Genomic DNA, 22,053 nt, shown 5'->3' on the forward strand with positions numbered 1-22,053 from the left:
AAAAAGGTGATAGTAATTTTACTTCTGTGAGGGTTACTGTGAGGATTAAATTAATTAATAAATGTAAAAGAACTTAGCAGTATTTGGCACATAGTAAACATTCTATAAGTGTTAGCTATTTTTATTTATTTTTTATGAAAATGTTTATTGTGGAAAATCTAAGAAAATAAAAATCACTTGTAATTCTACCGCCCAGAGAAAATCACTGCTAACCGTTTATTTTCTTCCACAGTTTTATGTACATAAATATACACATACAGAGCTTATCCAGCACCTCTTTAGACTTTCTCGCCCCTCGCACTCTGCAACGTTCCCTTGCTTTTTGAGCACCAAGACAATGGAATTTGAGACAAAGCCCGCCCCTTAATTTTGTCACTAGAAGCCACGCCCCCACATTGCCGCATGCGCAGTCTACTAGTAAGAATTCGGGCGCCGTGGTTCGGCGAGGGCTTCTTCGGAACGGAAGTGATGTAGCAGTGACGAGGGGACGGTCGCGGAAAAGTAAGGGCTGTCGTGTGCAGTGGGCTGGTTTCCGAAAGTGACCGCGGTGGCAGCATGCTGGAGGAGCTGGGTTTCATCGGGACCATCGGCGAAGACGATGAGGTGCCTGTGGAGCCCGAGTCTGACTCCGGAGATGAGGAGGAGGAGGTATGAGCCGATCGGGGGTGAGAACGCAGCGGCAGACGGTCAAGTTTCCTTAACTAGTTTCCCTTCCCTCTGATTCCTCTGCTCTATCCCCAAATCCTCAGCATTCCCCAGCCAGGCCGTCATGTGTCCTTCGAAGGGTCTCACCAGGACCCCAAGATCTTCCTCAGTTTGCTCGCCACGAACTTTTCCTCACCGCCGCACTGTGCCGTGCCATTCCGTGTCGCCTTGGCGAGCTCAGTACCCATTCGCTGAACTGGTATTTCATCCAGGCCGTGTAATAGAGATCCAGAGGCGAAACAAGACCTGGTTTCTGCTCAAGGAGCTGCGGTTATACATTCGTTCGTTATGACAGTATTCAGTCAATACTTATATTTGTTAGACCTGTTGAGCATGTGGGACATAGCAATGAACAATTAAAAAGGGATCAGTGTCATGAAAAAGTGCTCACCCTTCAAAGATCCAGCCGGGGTTTTTTCCCCTCTGCGACCTCATCTGACACCTGCATTTGGGCGTCCTATGGCCTCCACAAAATTCAACTGCTCCAAAGCTGAACTCTAGTCTCTCTCCCTCACCTTCCCAATCTGCTCCATCTCAAGCCAGAAACCTTAGAGGTCATCCTTGACAGCTTCTTCCTCCTCTCCCCCTCCAGTGTTCTGACAGCTAGTTTAGGAATCTCTCTTAAGCTTCTACCCCTCTTTTCAGCCACACTGCTTCCATCCTAGCACAGGCCACTGCCAGCTTGTGCCTGGATACCCAGAATACTAACATACCTGGTCTCCAGCTCTTTCTCTTGCACTCCTCCAGTGTATTCACTTAGCAGCCAGAATGATCTTTTTAATTCTTTTTTTTAAAATTATTGATACTTTACAGAGAGGAAGGGAGAGGGATAGAGAGCTAGAAACATCGATGAGAGAGAAACATCGATCAGCTGCCTCCTGCACACCTCCCACTGGGGATGTGCCCGCAACCAAGGTACATGCCCTTGACTGGAATCGAACCCGGGACCCTTCAGTCCGCAGGCCGACGCTCTATCCACTGAGCCAAACTGGTTTCAGCTGATCTTTTTAATTCTTTAAAAATATTTTTGATCTTTTAAATTCTTGAATGGAAAACTTATAAAAAAGGAGTAAAGCAAATATGGCAAATGATAATGCAAAATGTCAAGAATGAGGTGCCATACAACTCAGTAGTTAAACGAGATACCCGAGAAATTTAATCACTACTAATAATGAAATTTAGGGTAAGAGATTTTATGAGGTTGTTTAACTCAAGGGAAAATGTCAGTATAGCACTCTTTAGTTTTCCAGATTTTTTAAAAATATATTTTTATTGATTTCAGAGAGGAAGGGAGAGGGAGAGAGAGATTGAAACGTCAATGATGAGAGAGAATCATTGATTGGCTTCCTCCTACATGCCCCCTACTGGGGATGGAGCCCACAACCCTAGCATGTGCCCTTGACTGGAATGGGACCTGGGACCCTTTAGTCCAGAGGCTGATGCTCTATCCACTGAGCTAAACCGGCTAGGGCAGTTCTCCAGTTTTTTCTTCTCAATTTATCCTCCTGAAGCCATAGAACAGCCAGTCCTCTTTCCACTTTCCAGATGTATGGGTTTTTTAAGTTATCTTTTTGTTATTGATTCTAACTTAAATGAATTGTGGTCAGAGAACAGATTCTGTATAATACTGATTTTTTTGAAACTTTTAAGATTTGCTTAAAGGTCTATTATGTGATCAGTTTTTTCAATTATTCCATGTGTGCCCAGAAAAATGTTTATTCTCTAATGGTAGGTGCAGTGCTCCCTATATGTTCATTGGAATGAAGCTTGATAATTGTGTTGTTCACATTTTCTACAGAGGTACTCATTTTTTGTCTGCTTGATCTATCAGTTACTGAGAGAGGTGTGTTAAAATCTCAAATAACAATTATAGATTTGTTGGTTTCTTTGTGTCATCTGTCAATTTTTGCTTTGTAGATTTCTCTCTTGTTGGGTACCCCTATTTTCTTCTAACTTTTCTAGTGTTCTCTCATCTCAGTCCCATAGTCACACTTTTTCTTCCTCTTCTCAGGGGCCCATTGTGTTGGGCAGAAAGCAGAAAGCCTTGCAGAAGAACCGCAGCGCTGATTTCAACCCTGACTTCATTTTCACTGAGAAGGAGGGAATGTACGAAAGCAGCTGGGCCATGGCCGATGTTATGAGCCAGCTCAAGAAGAAGGTAGTGATAGGCAGTCCAGGTGTTAAGAGTTCTAACCCTAAGCTCACTGTCTTTGCCATCTGCTTACATTCAGCAGATATTGGAACTTTTTTGGAAATATGTGGTATATTGTTGTTGTTGTTTTTAATTTCAGGGAGGAAGGGAGAGGGAGAGAGAGATAAAAATATCAATGATGAGAGAGAATCATTGATTGGCTGCCTCCTGCATGCCTCCTACTGGGACCGAGCCCAGGCATGTGCCCTTGACTGGAATCGAACCTGGGACCCTTCATTCCCCAGGCCAAGGCTCTATCCACTGAGCCAAACCAGCTAGGTCTGTGGTGTAGTTTTGATGGGATAGGAAGTGATCATAAATTACCCACATTCTTGATTAAAACCAAACAAGTGCAAAATGTTGCAAATGAATTTATTGCAGACTTTAGTTACAAACACATTCATTGATCTACAGACAATATTTAAAAGTATCAATAATATTTTATTACCTTCCTTAAAATGTTCATAACAGCTTTTCCTGGAGGAGGGGTTGGTGAGTTCAGTCTAACTTCAGTTTATATAATAAGAGAGACCCTTCTTGATTTTATAGACATTAAATGTGGGGTGGAAAAGTCTTCGAGGAAACCTGGTAATACCATTCAATAGTTTAGAAATACCAAGCATTACATATACCGTAAATTGCTTGACTTAAAAAAAAAATGGACAGAGCTATGTTAAAAATGGTCTCTTTTTTAGGTGTTCACTCCTTGTTTTGAATATTAGAAAGAAACCTTTGTAACAAAGAACAATCTAGCAGGCACCCTTGGTAGTGATATTTTAATAGCTAGACTCTGTCCCACAGATACTGTCATTCTCTCTCACTTGCCAGGTAATCTCATGTAACGTCATGTTTAGGGTCCCTGGTTCCCACACAGCATAGCTAAAGCTCCCACAAATGTCATTGTCATCTGCTTATCTGCCAAGATCTCATGCTTCTCTCTGAGTTTGGTTAACAAGCTAGAAGATGCATGAAAATTATATTTCATGCACTTCAAAGAGAAATATTGCCTGCTCAGAGCAGTTTAATCGGGCTCTGCTGTCCTTGTTCTGATTGAAATAGCATTGTGTTTTCAAGGTCCTCTTGAGGTGTTTGGTTTTTGTTTCATTTTTTTCTATCCATATGAAATTAAAGACTGCGTCTTATAAAGCTTACAGTCTATAAGTGTAGAAAATAACTAGACAAATAATTACATAGTTAACTGTAGTGCCATTGCAGTTTAGGGAGCTTTGAGCATAAAGAGGGCCTGCCATTACTTACCCTTTCTAAAGTTTTATTACTATCCAGCATTACCTGAATTTGTTCAGATTTCAACATTTTAATTAATAGGCTAATTTATGTCTGGTTGGTAAGTTTTTCTGCATAGTATTCCGATATAATGTGGCATCTCTTAGTAATTGTATTATTCTGAATAGTAAACACCTTCTAAAATGTGAATGTCCTTATTGGTCCCAGGTAATTTGAAGTTTTTCATAAATAGACCACTTATTTAATGTTTTTGGCTGTAAATAATTTATGGATTGATTAATGTTTCCAAGGACAGACAGCCTTTTTGTAAATTAATAGCTGAGATCAGACCCTGAGAGAAACCTTGCTTCGTCTCTTTCCCATATGTATATTCTTTTCATCTCTGTATTTTTACCTGCAGAGGGCAGCCACTACATTAGATGAGAAGATTGAGAAAGTTCGAAAGAAAAGGAAAACAGAGGTAAGAAAGCAAAGCAGTTACTTCTCTTCGCAGTTAAGCCCGCAGCTGTAGTCTCGACACCTCCCCACTGTTTCTCTTCAAGGCTAAGTGGAAGTGCGGCTGGTGCAGGCAGGCCTCTCTGTATGTCTGCTGTTAATATTCATTAACAATCCACGTAGCCCTAGCCGGCTTGGCTCAGTGGATAGAGCGTCGGCCTGCAGACTGAAAGGTCCCAGGTTCGATTTCGGTCAAGGGCATGTACCTTGGTTGCGGGCACATCCCCAGTGGGAGGTGTGCAGGAGGCAGCTGATTGATGTTTCTCTCTCATTGATGTTTCTAACTCTCTATCCCTCTCCCTTCCTCTCTGTTAAAAACCAATAAAATATATATTTAAAAAAAAAAAATCCACGTAGCATAACGTTGCTCTGCGTAGGTTCTGGACATCCTGAAGTTTGTAGTTGCCTTACTTTATTATAATTGTTTTTCCTCAGGACAAAGAAGCCAAGTCTGGGAAGTCAGAGAAGGAGAAAGAAGCAAAGGAGGGCTCTGAACCGGAGGAGCAGGAAGACCTTAAAGGGCAAGATGAGGAAGGCTCAGAAGATGAAGAATCAGAGACTGACTACTCATCAGCTGATGAGAATGTCCTCACCAAAGCAGGTAGGTGATACCGTGTTGCTGTCAGAAACAAGAACAGGACTTTGGAAAGTGTCCGCCTTTACTTTTAGGATTTGCTATGCTCTTTCACTCAGTTAAATTTAAGATCTCCATGTTGAACTCCTTTTTGTAAGCTTCTCTTTTTTCTTGGGATTTTGTTAGGATTGTACTTAGTAGGCAGAATTTACTCTTTTCTTCATCTCCAGCCTCACACAGCTGCCAGCACCTCTGTATCTCGAATTTATTTGGGTGTTGGGGACCCCACATCCCTCATCAGATGGGTCCAGCCATGTAATGTCTATTCCATAAATATTTCTTGCAGAAATGAGAGCTAAAGCATCATGGTATAGCATAGAGGTTGAGAACTTGGTCTCTGGAACTTGATGAGTTTGTTTCCTGTTTACACTGCCTCACAATGACCTCATCTTTGAAATAAGGCTAATGACAGTTGCACCCTGCAGCAAGCTGTCCATATAAAGCACTTAGGACAGTGTCTAGCAGATTGTAAATGCTCAGTAAGGATAAGTCCTGATTATCAGCTATATTTTTCTCCACAGACACACTCAAAGTAAAGGAGCGGAAGAAGAAGAAGAATAAGAAAGGACAAGTGAGTGTGGGCTTGAAAAACAGTATGCAGCTTGTTTTTACATTCTAAAAGGATTTTAAGGTCAGTTTGTTTTCTTGGGCCTTTTTTGCTGAATTCTCATTCTGTGTTTTGATTTTCTGGTGTAGGAAGCAGGAGGATTTTTTGAAGATGCATCTCAGTATGATGAAAACCTCTCATTCCAGGACATGAACCTTTCCCGCCCTCTTCTGAAGGTAGTGGTTTCTTTTTACAGCTGTGGGATTATTGTAGTCATCCTGTAACTGGGCTTCCTAAACTGGGCTCTTTGCCTCCCTAAACTCTCTTGTCCACACAGCTGCCAGGCAACCCTCTTAAACAGAAAGTTCATCTTGGCCTATAAGGCCCAGCCCCTTCTGGGCCCCTATGATGCTGTCTCTTAGCACTCTTCTGCTCTGGCCATACTGGCTTCCTCGCTGGCCCTCAAACAGGTCATGCATCTTCTTCCTCAGGGCCTTTGCACTTGCTCTTCATCCTGCCAGGAAGATTCTTTCACAAATCTGCTTTCATTGCTCTTTGCCTCTTTCAGGGTTCCACTTAGTAACCACTGCTCAATGAGACCTTCCCTGACAATATTCTGTAAATTGCACTGATTCCCTCCCCATTGCCCTCCCCAGCCACCTTTCTCCATAGCATTTATCTCCATATGACATGTGTTTGTTTTGGTCTGTTTTTTCTATCAGATTGTAAGATTCCTGAGGGCACAGTTTTTGTTTCTTTTGTTTACTGCTATATTCTCAAGTGCCTAGAACAGTGCCTCACACACAAGAGGCACAATAAATGCTTGTGGATTGAATGACTGGGTGGACTAAGATACCACTTGTTTGGAAACATGCCTTGTTTGTTTCATGCTGAGACTCTCCCTACTCCTCTGTCTAACTCTCTCTTTTTCCTTCAGGCCATTACAGCCATGAACTTTAAGCAGCCCACCCCGATCCAAAAGGCATGCATACCTGTGGGACTGTTGGGGAAGGACATCTGTGCCTGTGCAGCCACTGGGACAGGTAAAAAGGATAGGGACTTGGAGGGGTGGGGGGGAGACAGAAGGAGGATGTTCAACCTAGAATAGGCTCTAAGTTGACTGACCAAAAGGCCACTTCAGTAAATACACAAATAAAAATTTGATTTTTTTTTTTTTGTTAACCCTCACCTGAGGATATTTTTTCCCCCATTAATATTTTAGAGGGAGTGCAAGGGCGGAAAGGAGCAGGGAGAGAAAGAGACAGAGAGAGAGAAACACCGATGTGAGAGAGACACATTGATTGGTTGCTTCCCACATATGCCCCTTCAGTGTGCGGGCTAACGTTCTAACCACTGAGGACACTGGCCAGTGCCACAAATATAATTTTTAATGCAATAACATTACATATTCTGTTTAGTAGCTCCCTTAAAAAAAAAACTTACTATAGCCTTGGCTGGGCATCGTCCCGTACACCAGAGGTTGCCAGTTCAACTCCTGGTCAGGGCACAAGCCTGGGTTGTGGGCTAGATTCTCAGTAGGGGGTGTGCAGGAGGCAGCGAATCAATGTTTCACTCTCATAGCAATGTTTCTCTCTCTTCCTTTCATCTCTCTAAAAATCAATAAAAAAATAAAACACAAACAATTTACTATATATTTTCCTATTTCTTTAAATACTCTGCTTTTTAAAAATGGTTGCATAGTATTTTATTACATGACTGTTTTTTACTATATAATTAACTGCACTAATATACAATGTTGCATTGAGCATCCCTTTTATAAAAAACTTTCCTCCTATGAAGAGGCCTGTCATGGAAGAGACAGGTAGGTGGTCATAGTCAAGGTGATACCCTGATAGAATTAAAAGAAGAGGACCTTCACTAGACCCCCTGCAACCTGTGACCCATATCTATCATACATATTTCTGTGCTCAGGTGAAGACCTAAACCTTGAAAGGACTGAAGCTCTTCTCCTTGCTTTCTTCCTGCCCTTGTCTCCAGGTAAAACTGCTGCCTTCGCACTGCCCGTCTTGGAGCGTCTAATCTACAAACCCCGCCAGGCTCCAGTAACCCGCGTGCTCGTGCTGGTTCCCACCCGAGAACTGGGCATCCAGGTACACTCGGTCACCAAGCAGCTGGCCCAGTTCTGCAACATTACCACCTGCCTAGCTGTGGGTGAGTATCTGGCCAAGGTCTGCCAGCCCCGAGAGACCATAACACAGTGGAGGATGGATTTGCCCCACTCTCTGAGGTTGACGGGTGCCAAGAAAGCCTTTATGTGATTGAATCCACTTAAAAAGTGGACAGTGTGTTTTTATAGTAGGTAGTGGGGGAGGTGGGGAGAGGATTTGATCGAGACTTAACCAGTCTTGCAGAATAAAACTTCAAAGTTATGGGGAAATTTTTTTCTTGGTACTAAACAAGTTTAAGATACAATTTCTGCTTTGCATGAATAATGAATCAAATATTGTTTGGGTCAGAATTTTTCTGATGTTATATGGATACTGTTTTCTAACCTTCATTTTACCCTCCATATGCCATGGGAAGTCAAAGGTGATGTAGAAAGACATCAGCTTTGCAGTTGCTTCTCTTAATCCTTAGATGCCTGGATCTGAAGTGCCATTGTGTCATCATCTTTTTTGATTTTTGCATTTAATAAAATTGTAGTTAACAAATCTGTCTCACCAAACAGATTGTAAAATCCACACATGTGGGGCCTTTGTCAGTTGTATTCTCTGCTGTTTCTTCTGCATCTGGCATGAGACCTGGCAGGTGGCAGGGCTCAGTCAGTAGCGGTGAATGACTGAACTGGTTGCCTGGTGCGGTTTTTCTTCGCAGGTGGTCTGGATGTGAAGTCTCAGGAAGCAGCTCTTCGGGCAGCGCCTGACATCCTCATTGCCACCCCGGGCCGGCTCATCGATCACCTCCACAACTGCCCTTCCTTCCACCTGAGTAGCATTGAGGTGCTCATCCTGGATGAGGCCGACAGGTACTCATCTGGTGTCCCATGGGCCACAGCCCTGGATGGGAACCTGCCACCCTGGATTATTCTACACTACAGGCCCAGTGCGTGAAATTCGTGCATGGAGAGGGTCCCTAGGCCTGGCCAGCAATCAGGGCCAATCTGTGGGGCAACCGGCGGAGTGATCAGGTGGCCCCCGCTGGCACCTGCCTTGGCCAGCCTGGCTTCGCCCACTCGCCAGCCCTGCCCTCTGCCGCTGCTGCCAGTTGCCTCCATTTGTGGGGCGACTGGCAGAGTGATTGGGGGGCCCCCGCTGGCACCCGCCTTGGCTGGCCTGGGTCCTGTGGGCTGAGTGTCTGCCACCTGGTGGTCAGTGTGCGTCATGGTGACCAGTCATTCCGCTGTTTGGTTGATTTGCATATTAGGCTTTTATTATATAGGATGCCTCTCACCAGTTCAGCTGCTCACGTTTGGGCCTTTGTCCATCCTTAGCCCAGGTTATTCTGCTTTCTTTCTCGTTTGGTAATGTGCCGGTTAAAAGGGAAGGTAGATCAAATCCTGGCTCTGCCACTTCCTGAGATTTGGGGACATTTTTTAGATTATCAAAGCAAAACCTTTTCCTGTTTGTAAGTGGGGGTAAGAATAGCAGCAATCTTGTGGTGTTGAGGATTCAAGGAGGAAGCTGGGACAAGTGCCAGTGCATAGTGAAGACTCCACAGACAGCCTCTCTCAGTGTGATGTGTGGCTCACTCCATCCCTCCTGTCTTCCCCTCCTCCCTTCCTCTCATATGTATCTCATCTGCTCACCTCTTTCCTCAATGACTGCACAGAATAAAGGCTTAATGACCCTAGACCAGTGGTCGGCAAACTGCGGCTCGCGAGCCACATGCGGCTCTTTGGCCCCTTGAGTGTGGCTCTTCCACAAAATACCATGGCCTGGGCGAGTCTATTTTGAAGAAGTGGCATTAGGAGAAGTTTAAGTTTTAAAAATTTGGCTCTCAAAAGAAATTTTAATCATTGTACTGTTGATACTTGGCTCTGTTGACCACTGCCCTAGACTAATGAAGGAGGTGGGGTAGGGGAAGGAGGCAACAAAAAACCCTAAAGCCTGTTGAAGTTTACTCTCAAATTGCAGCATCTCCAAGTGAACAAGTCTTTAACCAAGCTCTGATCTGTATGCCCCTCCCTCTCTCTTCCCATCTCATGATCAGCATTGTAGTCCTATTTGTTGTTCTGGCCAAAATTCTTAACGTCATTTGTGTCTCCTCATTTTCATACTGCACAAAACATCCATAAGTCCTGTCAGCACTTGCCCACTTCGGGGTTTCTGCATTTGCCATTTCATCAGCTTGGAATGACTTCCTTTTTCCTTGGGTTTCGGCTCTAGTTGTCACTTATCTGAGAACAGGTCCTGCCCCCCACCTCATCCTCCCCTTCCTGCCTTACGATCTCCATTCTCTGAGGTGCTATGTCTCGCTAGCCTCTCTGACCTCCCTTATGGTTACCTGAATGCTGGTGTGGTGGTTGTGTCCCACCTCTCCTCTAGAACATCATTTCGTAAAGGGCTGGCTTGGTGTTGCTTGCTGCCGCATCCCAGTGCTACATCTGGAATCCAGTAAATGCTCAGTGAGTGTTGAATAATTGACTGACAGAGCAAATGAGGCCTGAAGGAAGTAAAGGAGGTTGTTCTCAGCCAAGGGAACATGATCTGATTCAGGTTTTAAAGGGGAAGGAAATTGTATTCTTCAAACACGTCAGCATCTTAAAAGACTGGGAAAGGCTATGGAAGTTTTAGATTGAAGAGACTAAGGAGACATGACAAATAAATGTAATACCTGATTCTCAACTGAGCCTGACCTAGAGGAAGAAATACTGTAAAGAACTGCATCATTTGAAAAAAACCTGGAGTCAAAGTAATCTCACAGATTACTATTACCTACAAAGAGAAAAAGGTTCCTTATCAGTAGAAAAACCTGGCAGACACGCCATTAACCAAGTGTTCAAACTGATGATCTTTATCTCCTGATGGACTGGGAGTGAAGTGCACATCCACACCCCTACACATTCTTCCTGCAATGATTTACTGAATACAGTCCCTGGGAAATAGACAAATACAAAGTGTGGAATAGGCTGAGAGGATTCTTCCAGATTAAGGGAGACTAAGACATGCCGACCAAATGCAACATAGGAACTTTGGTTTCTAGACTAAATAACAAGACAGCTACAAAATGATATTTGGGAATAGCTAAGAATATTTGGACTATACTTTAGATGATGTTATTCAAACTTAAAATTCATGGGTGTGATAATGATATTGTGATTATATAGAAGGTCATTGTTCTTAAGAAATGTATGCTGAAATATTTAGGTGTAAAGTGTCATGATGTCTATAACTTACTTGCAAATAGTTCAGCCAAAAAAAAAAAAATAATAGATTAAGCAAATGTGGCCAAATGATAATTCTTAGTGAATCTTGTTAATGCTAATAAAATAATAAAGGAGCCTGAAGCAGAACCAATGACAACATCAAAATATTGCCTGTCTGATGTTTTCTGCCCTTCGACCAAAGCGAGCTTAGTCCATTTCTCTTGATTCCTCCCTTTCCCTGCTCACCAGGATGCTGGACGAGTACTTTGAGGAGCAGATGAAGGAGATCATCCGAATGTGTTCCCATCACCGCCAGACTATGCTCTTCTCGGCCACGATGACGGATGAGGTGGGCTGTGGGGAATCTCCTCGGTGGAGTGAGTAGAGAAGACAGTTCAGAGAACTCTGGTCTGGGCTGGGGGTGGGTATCCCCTCTCTTTGCCCCCTGGCAGGCTGGTGAGCATCCCTATCTTTGTGCCTGGCAGGTCAAAGATCTGGCTTCTGTCTCCTTGAAGAACCCCGTCCGGATATTTGTGAACAGCAACACGGATGTGGCCCCCTTCCTGCGGCAGGAGTTCATCCGGATCCGGCCAAATCGGGAAGGGGACCGGGAAGCCATTGTGGCAGGTGAAAGCCCAGGGTGGGACTGGGCAGGGTGGGGTGCTCAACTCCCATGACCTCAGGAGTGCCATACTGGAGCCTTCTCTATCCATCTTCCCCTAACCCAGTGTGTGGTGCTGACATCCCTTCACGCCATCACTTTCGATATGTCTTTCCTCCCTTTCTTTTATCGCCTCACCTTCCTCCCACCATCCAGTCCTTATGTCCTGCTGAACTCCCAACCATTTCACCTCACTGCAGCTTTGGCCCTTGGTCCAGGCCACTGCTGTGTGTTGCCTGGACTATTGCAGCATCCTCTTATGTGCATATCTTGCTTCCACCCATATCCCTTGGTAATCCACTCTCCACCTACAGGTCATTTAAAATGATGTTTACAAATGAGCATTTGCTCATTACTTCCTTATTTAAAGCCCGCTGGTGTCTTCCATTACTCTTACACTAAAATCCACGCTCCCTAGTGAGTTCTTCAAGGCCCTCTGGGTCTGGTCCCTGCCTGCCTGGTTGCCTTTGCTCCGGCCTTGTTGCCTGGCACTCTGGCCACACTCACCTGCTTTAGTTTCTCAAACCCACAAGCTTGTCCTCGGGGCCTTGACGTTTGCTCTTTCCTCTGCCTGGAGTCTTCCCCCTAATCTTCTCATGGATGATCCTGCCTTGTCATTCAGCTTGAGAGAGGCCAGTGCTGAAGCTACCTCCCCATCCTCCCTTCACTTTCTCAAGGGCAGGACTCACTTTTCTGTCTCAGCCCTGGAATATGAGCTTCACATGGGTAGGGGCGTCGCCTGTCTGTCTCCTTGATGCCAGGCACAGCACTACTTCGCAGGCGAGGAGGGAGTATATTTCAGAGATGGCTGCTGGTTCACTCTTCTCTCCTTGCCAGCTCTGTTGACAAGGACCTTCACCGACCACGTGATGCTGTTCACCCAGACCAAGAAGCAGGCCCACCGCATGCACATCCTCTTGGGTCTCATGGGATTGCAGGTGGGCGAGCTCCACGGCAACCTGTCACAGACACAGCGGCTGGAGTCCCTCCGGTAAACTTGCGGTTAGGGTTGGCTCCTAGCCACCCTTCTTGGGCAGGTCAGAGAGGCTCTCCTAATTCAAATGAAGGAAAATACCACCCAGAAGCTGTGTTAGAGTAATAGCAGGGACGCAGGTAGAACAGTTTCCCTGGAAGGTCACACCTTAGATACATTCAGAACTGACTCCATAGTCTCATAGAAGAGGTAACTCATGCCTCAGGGCTTGTGTATGGGAGCTGCTGAGTGGGCCATGGAAAGAGATTCTGACTTGGGACGATTCAGCATACCTCAGCATACATTTTTGGCTACAGCTGCTCCAGATCAGTGGTCAAACCCGAGTCTGATGGAAGGAAATTTGGAATCAAAGCTGGTCGCCATTTCTTGACCATTTAGTTTGCCAGGCCTGTGCTGTGTGCTTTTCTGTGTGACTCCTCATTTAATTCTCACAAAATGGAGTCAGCCTGGGGGGGCAAAGAGGAACCGTTTAGAGCTTTCCCACCTATCCCTATCCATCATAGATAGCTGAGAGTTGTTTTCTAAAGAAAAGCTCTTTTGAATGCTGAGACATTTGCATATGCTACTTCCTATATAGTCTAGCTCTGTGGTTCCCAAACTTCCATATGTATAGGAATTATTGTGTAAGGGGGTATACACAAAATGACGTTTGCTCCACTTAATGGATTGTTTAAGGGGGAGTGTAAATGTCGATGGGCTGACATTTAGGCTCTGTCCCCACTATGATAGTCTGCACTCTGCTGCTTGATTCCAAATGGAATTGTGTTCTTTCTGCTGGCTCAGGCTCCTGCATAGCATTATTGAGATTGGGAATCTGAATAAACATCTCTTTGTGGCTATTTCCAGGCGCTTTAAGGATGAACAGATTGACATTCTTGTGGCCACGGATGTGGCAGCCCGTGGACTTGACATCGAGGGGGTTAAAACGGTGAGCAGGCCCTGGCCGGTTTGGCTTAGTGGGTAGAGTGTCAATAGGTTCAATTCTGGTCAAGGGCATATACCTCGGTTGCAGGCTCGATCCCCAGTTTGGTTGGGGCGAGTGCAGGAGGCAACCAGTCGATGTGTCTCTCTCACATCAATGTTTCTCTCTCTGTCTCTCCCCGTCACTTCCACTCTCTCTGAAAAATCAATGGCAATATATTCTTGGGTGAGGATTAACAAAACAAAACAAAACACACACACACACACAAAACGGTGAGCAGGCTCCATCTTCCTTGAACTTTGGGTGGGAGTCCTTATGCCTCCTTGTGTTCCAACTCTTTCCCAACTCCCAGATATGAATGATGGTCAACTTTGACCTTCCAGGTAATCAACTTCACAATGCCCAATACCATCAAGCATTACGTCCACCGGGTGGGGCGAACAGCGCGTGCTGGCAAGGCTGGGCGTTCCGTCTCTCTGGTGGGAGAAGAGGAGCGGAAGATGTTGAAGGAGATTGTGAAGGCTGCCAAGGCTCCTGTGAAGGCTCGGATACTTCCCCAAGGTGATCAGACACCGCTGCAGCAGCTCAGGGCAGTTTGGATAGGTGGGGCAGGGGCAGAAGATCATGGGTGAGAGAAGGAGCTTTGCATTCAGGAGCCAAATTTGAATCTCTGCTCTGCCACTTCCTTGCTGAGTAACTCTGGGCAGGTCTTACTTCTCCTCTGGGCTTCAGACTTTGTGTGTAAAAGAGACTCATGATAGACTTATGCCTCAAGTGCCTCATTCATAGGTATTTTACATTCTTTGGGAAGAAAGTTCACTCTTAGGGCAAAATCCCCATTGATTCCCTCCTGTCCCCTAGTCCTTGAGGGGCAAAAGGTGAGGAGATCAGCATTCATTCTTTTTGGATATCTTTCATTCTTTTTTTTTTTTTTTTTAAATATATTTTATTGATATTTCACAGAGAGGAAGGGAGAGGGATAGAGAGCTAGAAACATCGATGAGAGAGAAACATCGATCAGCTGCCTCCTGCACACCTCCCACTGAGGATGTGCCCGCAACCAAGGTACATGCCCTTGACCGGAATCGAACTTGGGACCTTTCAGTCACCAGGCTGATGCTCTATCCACTGAGCCAAACCGGTTTCGGCTCTTTCATTCTTTTTGTTCTCATTCATGGGAGTTTTTTAAAGCACATCCTTTTTTTAAACATATATTTTTTTTTAGTTATAAAAATAATAAGTATTCAGTGTTGGAACTTTATAGTAAATAAAGTAAGAGTAAAATGTAATTGTATGTTAAGGAACTCACCACTGTTAGTTTAGATACATATCCTTTCTGACCTTTTTTCCTTTCATATATGTCTGTCTTTTTTTTTTTTTTCCCCATTTAATTCATTCAGCCAGCAAACAATTATTGAGTACTACTGTATATGCCTGGTGCTATTTATTCTATTCTAGGTTCGGGGATACAGCAGGAAACAAAACAGCTGATCCTGTGGTGGGGAAAGACATAATAAAAAAGCTAATAGAAGATGTGATTTAGAACTACAGGAGGAGAGGAGCCCACTTTAGAAAAGCTGTTTCAGAAAGTCTCTGAACAGGTGGCATTTGAGATGAGTCCTAGATGACAAGAATGAGGTGGCCCTGAGTGGTCTGGGGATAGAGTGTGCCAAGCAGAGAACACCAGGGCAAGGCCGCTGAAGCGGGAGCAAACTTGGTGTGCGAGTAAAAGGGAAGAAAGGCCAGAGGGCCCAAGGCACAGTAAGCAAGGGGGAGACAGAAGGCCAGAGAGGTCGGCAGGGGCCATGCTTAGAAGTTTAGAGTTTATTTTAAGATCAACAGGAAACCTTCAGGCGGGGTTGGAGGGTTGTTAAGCAGAGAAGTCACACACACAAAAACACAATTTTCTAAGTCACTAAATACATATCTACATTATTTTCACCAGCTACATAGGCTTCACCCTTATTTTAAAATATTTTTTGTTCTCTTCCCTCAAGATGTCATCTTGAAGTTTCGGGACAAAATTGAGAAAATGGAGAAAGATATATATGCAGTTCTGCAGCTGGAGGCTGAGGAGAAAGAGATGCAACAGTCGGAAGCCCAGGTGAGGCTGTGAGGAGGGCTCTGATCCCCAGGGTCACTCGGTAAGCACATTGCATCAGCCCCTCTGAAATCCTTTGTCTGCAAACAGATCATCAGAGTCCCAAGCATTTGCAGGCAATGGCTTCCTGCAACTGCCATGTTATATATTATCAGATGTAGGTTCCATGGCAGGCACCCTTTTGCTGTCCCCCCAGATCAACACAGCAAAGCGTCTCCTGGAAAAGGGGAAGGAGGCACAGAACCACGAGCCTGAGAGGAGCTGGTTCCAGACCAAAGAAGAGAGGAAGAAGGAAAAAAGTATGTTGGGAGGTTCCTCAAAAGCTAAACATAGAATTCATAGGACCCAGCAATTCCACTCCTCAATTTAACCCCGTGGTCGGCAAACTGCGACTCGCGAGCCACATGCGGCTCTTTGGCCCCTTGAGTGTGGCTCTTCCACAAAATACCACGGCCTGGGCGAGTCTATTTTGAGGAAATGGCGATAGAAGAAGTTTAAGTTTAAAAAATTTGGCTCTCAAAAGAAATTTCAATCGTTGTACTGTTGATATTTGGCTGTTGACTAATGAGTTTGCTGACCACTGATCTAACCCCAAAGAACCGAAAACAGGGACTCAAATGGATACTTATACGCTAGTGTTCATTGAAGCAGTATTCACAGTAGTCAAAGGGTGGAAGCAACCCATGTCTATCAACAGATGAATGGAGACACAAAATGTGTATACATACAATGGAATAGTCTTCATCAATAATTAAGTTCTGGTGCATATTGTTAAGGATGAATTGTGAAAACCTATTGAGTGAAATAATCCAGACACAAAAGGACAAATATTTGATTCTGCTTATATGAAATACCTAATCAGGCAAATTCATAGACACAGAAAGTAGAATAGAGATTACCAGGGGGTAGAGGAGGGAGTGTTTTTTTAAATAATCTTTTTTTTAAAATATATTTTTATTGATTTCAGAGAGGAAAGGAGAGGGAGAGAAAGATAGAAACATCAATGATGAGAGAGAATCATTGATCAGCTGCCTCCTGCACACCCCACGCTGGGGATCGAGCCTTTGGTGCATGGGCCGATGCTCTAACCTCTGAGCAAACCAGCCAGGGCAAGATGGCAAATTTTATGTTACACATTTTGCCACAAGAGGCAGGAAAATATTTTTAGATATTTCCTGCCTTTCTCTATTTTTAACAATCACAAATGAATTTACCTTGTTCTACACCTTGCTTTTTTCAATTAATTTTATAGCTTAGAGATGATTTTATATGAGCACATGTATAGGTACCTTTTTTTAATATGGCTGTGTGATCTTCCACCAAATGGGTTGATTATAATTTATTTAATTAGTCCCCTGTTGAGGGACATTGAGGTTGTTTCTAATCGTTTGCTATTATTAACAATTCATGTAGTGAATAACTTTGTACAGATGCCCTTGCACAATTAAGCAAATATATTTGATTTGTGGATAAAGTCCTTAAAGTAGAATTGTAGGTCAGAGATTATATGTATTTATTATTTTGTTAGGGATTGCAAAATTACCTTCCAAAAAGATTGTATCAGCAATTTAAGAAAGACTGCCTATATATGATGGGACAAAAAATTAAGGTGTATCTATGTTAAATTTTGTTTAAAACTATATATATAAAAGCCTAAGTGACCGGATGACTGGCCAACTGGCCAACTGGCCAGTTAATTATGATGCAAACTGACCACTAGGGGTCAGACGCTCAACGCAGGAGCTGCCCCCTGGTGGTCAGTGCACTCCCACAGTGGGAGTGCTGCTGGCAAGCGGAGCTGCGGTGGCATGAGCCTCTTCTGCAGACACTCCCCCTATGCGCCCGAGCTGCCATGGTGGCAGGCACAGCGGGGCCGTGATGAGCGGGAGCAGTGCAGCACCCAACCTTGGCTTGGGCTCCTCCCTGGCTGCCTGCCACTTTACGCATTACTTTGTTCTGTGCGGGATCGATGCGGACAGTGGGCTGGAGCCCGACAAGCTGGCGGGTAAGGCCAGGCTGTGGTGGCGTGGAGGTCCACTGATCCCTGCAGGCCAGGCTGAGGGACCCCACCAGTGCATGAATCTGTGCACTGGGCCTCTAGTAGAGTTATAACTATGCAGGGGCATAAGTGAACTAAATCCTTATCTTTAACATCAAGAGGTAGATAATGAAAGTCTCAAATGGATGAATTGAGAAATAGTGGAACAAGCATGCTATTTAGTAAGATGGGGTAATCACCAAGAGTAAGCGATTGCTGCTTCTCATTTTAAGCCCTTACGTACCAATTTAAAATTTGTGTACTTGTTAATGTGGTTTTTTTTTTAAATATGTTTTGATTTCAGGGAGAGGAAGGGAGAGGGGGAGAGGGATAGAAACATCAGTGATGAGAGAGAATCATTGATTGCCTACCTCCTGCATGCCCCCTACTGGGGATGGAGCCCACAACCGTGACCTTCTAGTTCATAGGTTGACACTCAACCACCTAGCCATACTGGCCTGGCTGTAAGTTTAAAGGAAGATATAAAATTACCTGAAATCTGCCGAAACCGGTTTGGCTCAGTGGATAGAGTGTCGGCCTATCCACTCAAGGGTCGGACTCAAGGGTCCCGGGTTCTATTCCGGTCAAGGGCATGTACCTTGGTTGCGTCCACATCCCCAGTAGGAGGTGTGCAGGAGGCAGCTGATCGATGTTTCTCTCTCATCGATGTTTCTAGCTCTCTATCCCTCTCCCTTCCTCTCTGTAAAAAGTCAATAAAAGATATTTAAAAAAGAAAAAATTACCTGAAATCTCATGCTCTCTTCTCATCCCAGTTGCTAAGGCTCTGCAGGAGTTTGACTTGGCCTTAAGAGGAAAGAAGAAAAGGAAGAAGTTTATGAAGGATGCAAAGAAAAAAGGGGAGATGACAGTGAGTGGCCTCCCCTTTCGAGTTGGGTCCCTGCGCAGTGCAATGGGTCAGTGCTGCCTAATGTGTTCCATACTCACATGTCATCCTCTCTAGGCAGAGGAAAGGTCCCAATTCGAAATCCTCAAGGCACAGATGTTTGCTGAGCGGCTGGCCAAGAGGAATCGCAGAGCCAAGCGAGCCCGAGCAATGCCTGAGGAGGAGCCAGCAAGAGGCCCTGGTAGGCATATGGGGAGCCCACAGGGGCTGGTAAGAAGGTTCTTCCTGTAACCTGTGCTTATAGTCAGGGAGAATATTGAAGGGATGGTGATAAGAGCCCACATTTTTTTGAGTAATGAATACATACTAATGTATACAGCTATACCTTTATTGGCTCCAAGTGGTGCAGTGACCTGTGGTTAGTGGGAATAGCTAGGACTTGAAACCAGGCCTTTAGGACTCTGGAGCCTAAGTCCTTATCAGTTGCCACATGGAGGAGCAGGTGAGGGTCAAATGATGTGAAGGTGGTCTTTGGCCCATTTCACATGTAAGTGGTCCATTTCACTTTGGACTACACAAACAGTCTTTGGAGTTGTTCCTTCACACCTGGTACTTCTGATTCCTTATCCCTTTTCTGCCAGGATCTGATGTCTCACCTTCATGTCAATAAATCATCAGTCCAGAGCATCCGCTGAACTTAGGACCATTACCCTGAGCTTAAGGGAATTTAGGAGCCTGGGCCTAAGAGGACATATCTAACCCATTCTTTCTCTGCACAGCCATGAAGCAAAAGCAGGTGAAGAAATCTGTATTTGATGAAGAACTCACCAACACGAGCAAGAAGGCCCTGAAACAGTATCGAGCTGGGTAGGGGTTTAAGTCATAATGGAGCTCTTGGTATTTTGATGAAAGCTATGAAAGCTCTCCCTCCTTCCTCACTCCCACTTCTCAAATACCTATAGCTTTATCTATAATAATAAAAGCATAATATGCTAATTAGACTGGACAGCCGAACAACCTTCTGGACGTCATTCTGGACGCCCTTCCAGATGAAGCTGCGGCGGCGGGGGCCGAGGCAGAGGCAGTTAGGGGCGATCAGGCAGGCAGGCGAGCAGTTAGGGGCGATCAGGTAGGCAGGCAGAGTGGTTAGGGACTAGGGGCGATCAGGCAGGCAGAGTGGTTAGGGGCTAGGGGCAATCAGGCAGGCAGGCAAGCGGTTAGGGGCGATCAGGTAGGCAGTCAAGTAGTTAGGGGCGATCAGGCTGGCAGGCAGAGGTGGTTAGGGGCGATCAGGCAGGTAGGCAGACAAGCGGTTAGGAGCCAGTGTTTCTATATTGTAAGAGGGTGCAGGCCAGCTGAGGCACCGCCCCCTCTTCCCCTCCTCCCCCCTCCCCCCCGCCCCCATCCACTAATTTTGTGCACCAGGCCTCTAGTAATATATAATTTCAGGGGCTTCTGTCTGACCTCCCAGGGTGAGAACAGGAAGAAAGAGGTGTTGAGGCTCTTTTGCCTTGGAGATAAAGTGGTACATTTTTGGTTCAGAAATAGAGCTTTTCCTCAGGAGAGTGATAGAACCCCAAAGGATCCTGGTTTGCTCTTGGGAATGTGTTGTTCATCTTTCCTCTTCCCAATTCCCCTGGCCTGGGTTGGGATGGGGTTAGACTACGCTTCCCAAGTAGTTTTATTATATACACTAGAGGCCTGGTGCACGAAATTCGTGCACGGGGGGGGGGGGGGGGGCCGGTGTGTCCCTCAGCCCAGCCTGCACCCTCTCCAATCTGGAATCCCTCTCATAATCCAGGACTGCTGGCTCCCAACTGCTCGCCTGCCTGCCTTCCTGATTGCCCCTAACCGCTTCTGCCTGCCAGCCTGATCACCCCCTAACCACTCCCCTGCCAGCCTGATTGATGCCTAACTGATCCCCTGCCAACCTGATTGCCCCTAAGTGCCCTCCCCTGCCGGCCTGGTCACCCCTAACTGCCCTCCCCTGCCAGCCTGGTCACCCCCAACTGCCCTCCCCTGCAGGCCTGGGTCCCCCCAAACTGCCCTCCCTTGCATGCCTGGTCACCCCCAACTGCTCTCACCTGCAGGCCTGGTCCCCCCCAACTGCCCTCCCTTGCAGGCCTGGTCACCCCCAACTGCTCTCACCTGCAGGCCTGGGTCCCCCCAATTGCCCTTCCCTGCAGGCCTGGTCGCCTCCAACTTCCCTCCTCTGCCGGCCTGGTCACCCCTAACTGCCCTCCCCTGCAGGCTTGATCGCCCCCAACTGCCCTCCCTTGCAGGCCTGGTCCCTCCCAACTGCCCTCCCCTGCTGGTCATCTTGTGGCAGCCATCTTGTGTGTTGGAGTGATGGTCAAATTGCTATTACTCTTTTATTAGATAGGATGAAAAGGAAGGGTAGATCATCCAGTTTTGTTTTAAAGCTGTGCCCTGACTTGCACAAACCCATATTATCAGGTAGAAAACACACACAGGCTGAGAACCTTAGGATCTGAAAATGATGCATGTATTGATCCTGCTACTATGTGTGGGAGCTGGGTTCAGTGGGGGTGAGACCACCCACTTTTCCAACAGTTTGCCATTTCAGCATCCTGTCTTCTCTCTCACCTACAGCCCCTCCTTTGAAGAAAGGAAACAGTTAGGCTTGTCCCACCAGAGACGAGGAGGAAACTTTAAATCTAAATCCAGGTAATGTTTGCAGCTTTGGAGGACCAAAGGTTATGACTATTTGGGATTAGAGGAGAAACCTTTCATGGGAAAGGAGCTCCTCCCTCCTCATTCTGGCCTTTCATTCTGATTTTTAAAAATTTAAATGTATTAGGGGTAGCATTGGTTATATTTTAGATACCATTCTATGATCCATTTTCTGAATATTGTATTGTGTGCTTACCATCCAAAGTCTAGTCTCCTTCCATCACCATGTATTTGACCCCTTCTGGTTTTCTTAATAGGTACAAGAGGAGGAAGTAGCCGTGGTGGCCTGAAGAAGTTCATGGGATGGCCCTTAGATCATTCCTTGTGGGAAGTCATCCTGGCTTGATCTTTTCTCCATTTGTAAAAAAATTGTTTAAAACTTTAAGAAGTTTGTGTCATTTGTACATTAAGAAAGAAAAACAGTCAGCCAAGGCTCCCTCTTGCTGATTAGTTTTTACATAAAGAATATACCAAGACACTGGGGTGGTGGGGGCTTGACTGGGGTGGGAATGGTTGGGCGGTGTGGGGGAGGGTCAATTGGGGAAAGAGGAGACATATTTAAAACTTTAGACAATAAATAAAAATATATATTTAAAGAAAAAGAATATACCGAATGGAGAAAGTATTTGGGGGGCAGGGGGAAGAAACCGATCTAA

General features: G+C 45.3%; 1 protein-coding gene across 1 annotated transcript; it reads left to right on the forward strand.

The window, feature by feature from the left end:
* The first annotated feature begins 456 nt into the window (after positions 1-456).
* Positions 457-21,969, forward strand: DDX27 (DEAD-box helicase 27). The gene is made up of 21 exons (XM_080682867.1): positions 457-648; positions 2,717-2,863; positions 4,542-4,601; positions 5,072-5,237; positions 5,792-5,841; positions 5,967-6,053; positions 6,755-6,860; positions 7,816-7,989; positions 8,653-8,803; positions 11,393-11,492; positions 11,629-11,770; positions 12,642-12,795; positions 13,645-13,726; positions 14,104-14,281; positions 15,718-15,824; positions 16,018-16,120; positions 18,633-18,727; positions 18,821-18,944; positions 19,483-19,570; positions 21,317-21,391; positions 21,655-21,969. Exons 1-21 carry the CDS (start codon positions 556-558, stop codon positions 21,671-21,673), a joined length of 2,301 nt encoding a protein of 766 aa, XP_080538993.1. The 5' UTR covers positions 457-555; the 3' UTR covers positions 21,674-21,969.
* The last annotated feature ends 84 nt before the right edge of the window (positions 21,970-22,053 follow it).

This window comes from Plecotus auritus (genome assembly GCF_963455305.1).
Source record: "Plecotus auritus genome assembly, chromosome: 8".
NCBI classification, from domain to species: domain Eukaryota; kingdom Metazoa; phylum Chordata; class Mammalia; order Chiroptera; family Vespertilionidae; genus Plecotus; species Plecotus auritus.

Coding starts and splice junctions, on each gene's coding strand:
- DDX27 (XM_080682867.1), top strand. CDS start 556: ATGCTGGAGGAGCTGGGTTTCATCGGGACCATCGGCGAAGACGATGAG. Junction 6,861..7,815: donor CTGTGCAGCCACTGGGACAG/GTAAAAAGGATA, acceptor CCTTGTCTCCAG/GTAAAACTGCTGCCTTCGCA. Junction 12,796..13,644: donor CAGCGGCTGGAGTCCCTCCG/GTAAACTTGCGG, acceptor GGCTATTTCCAG/GCGCTTTAAGGATGAACAGA.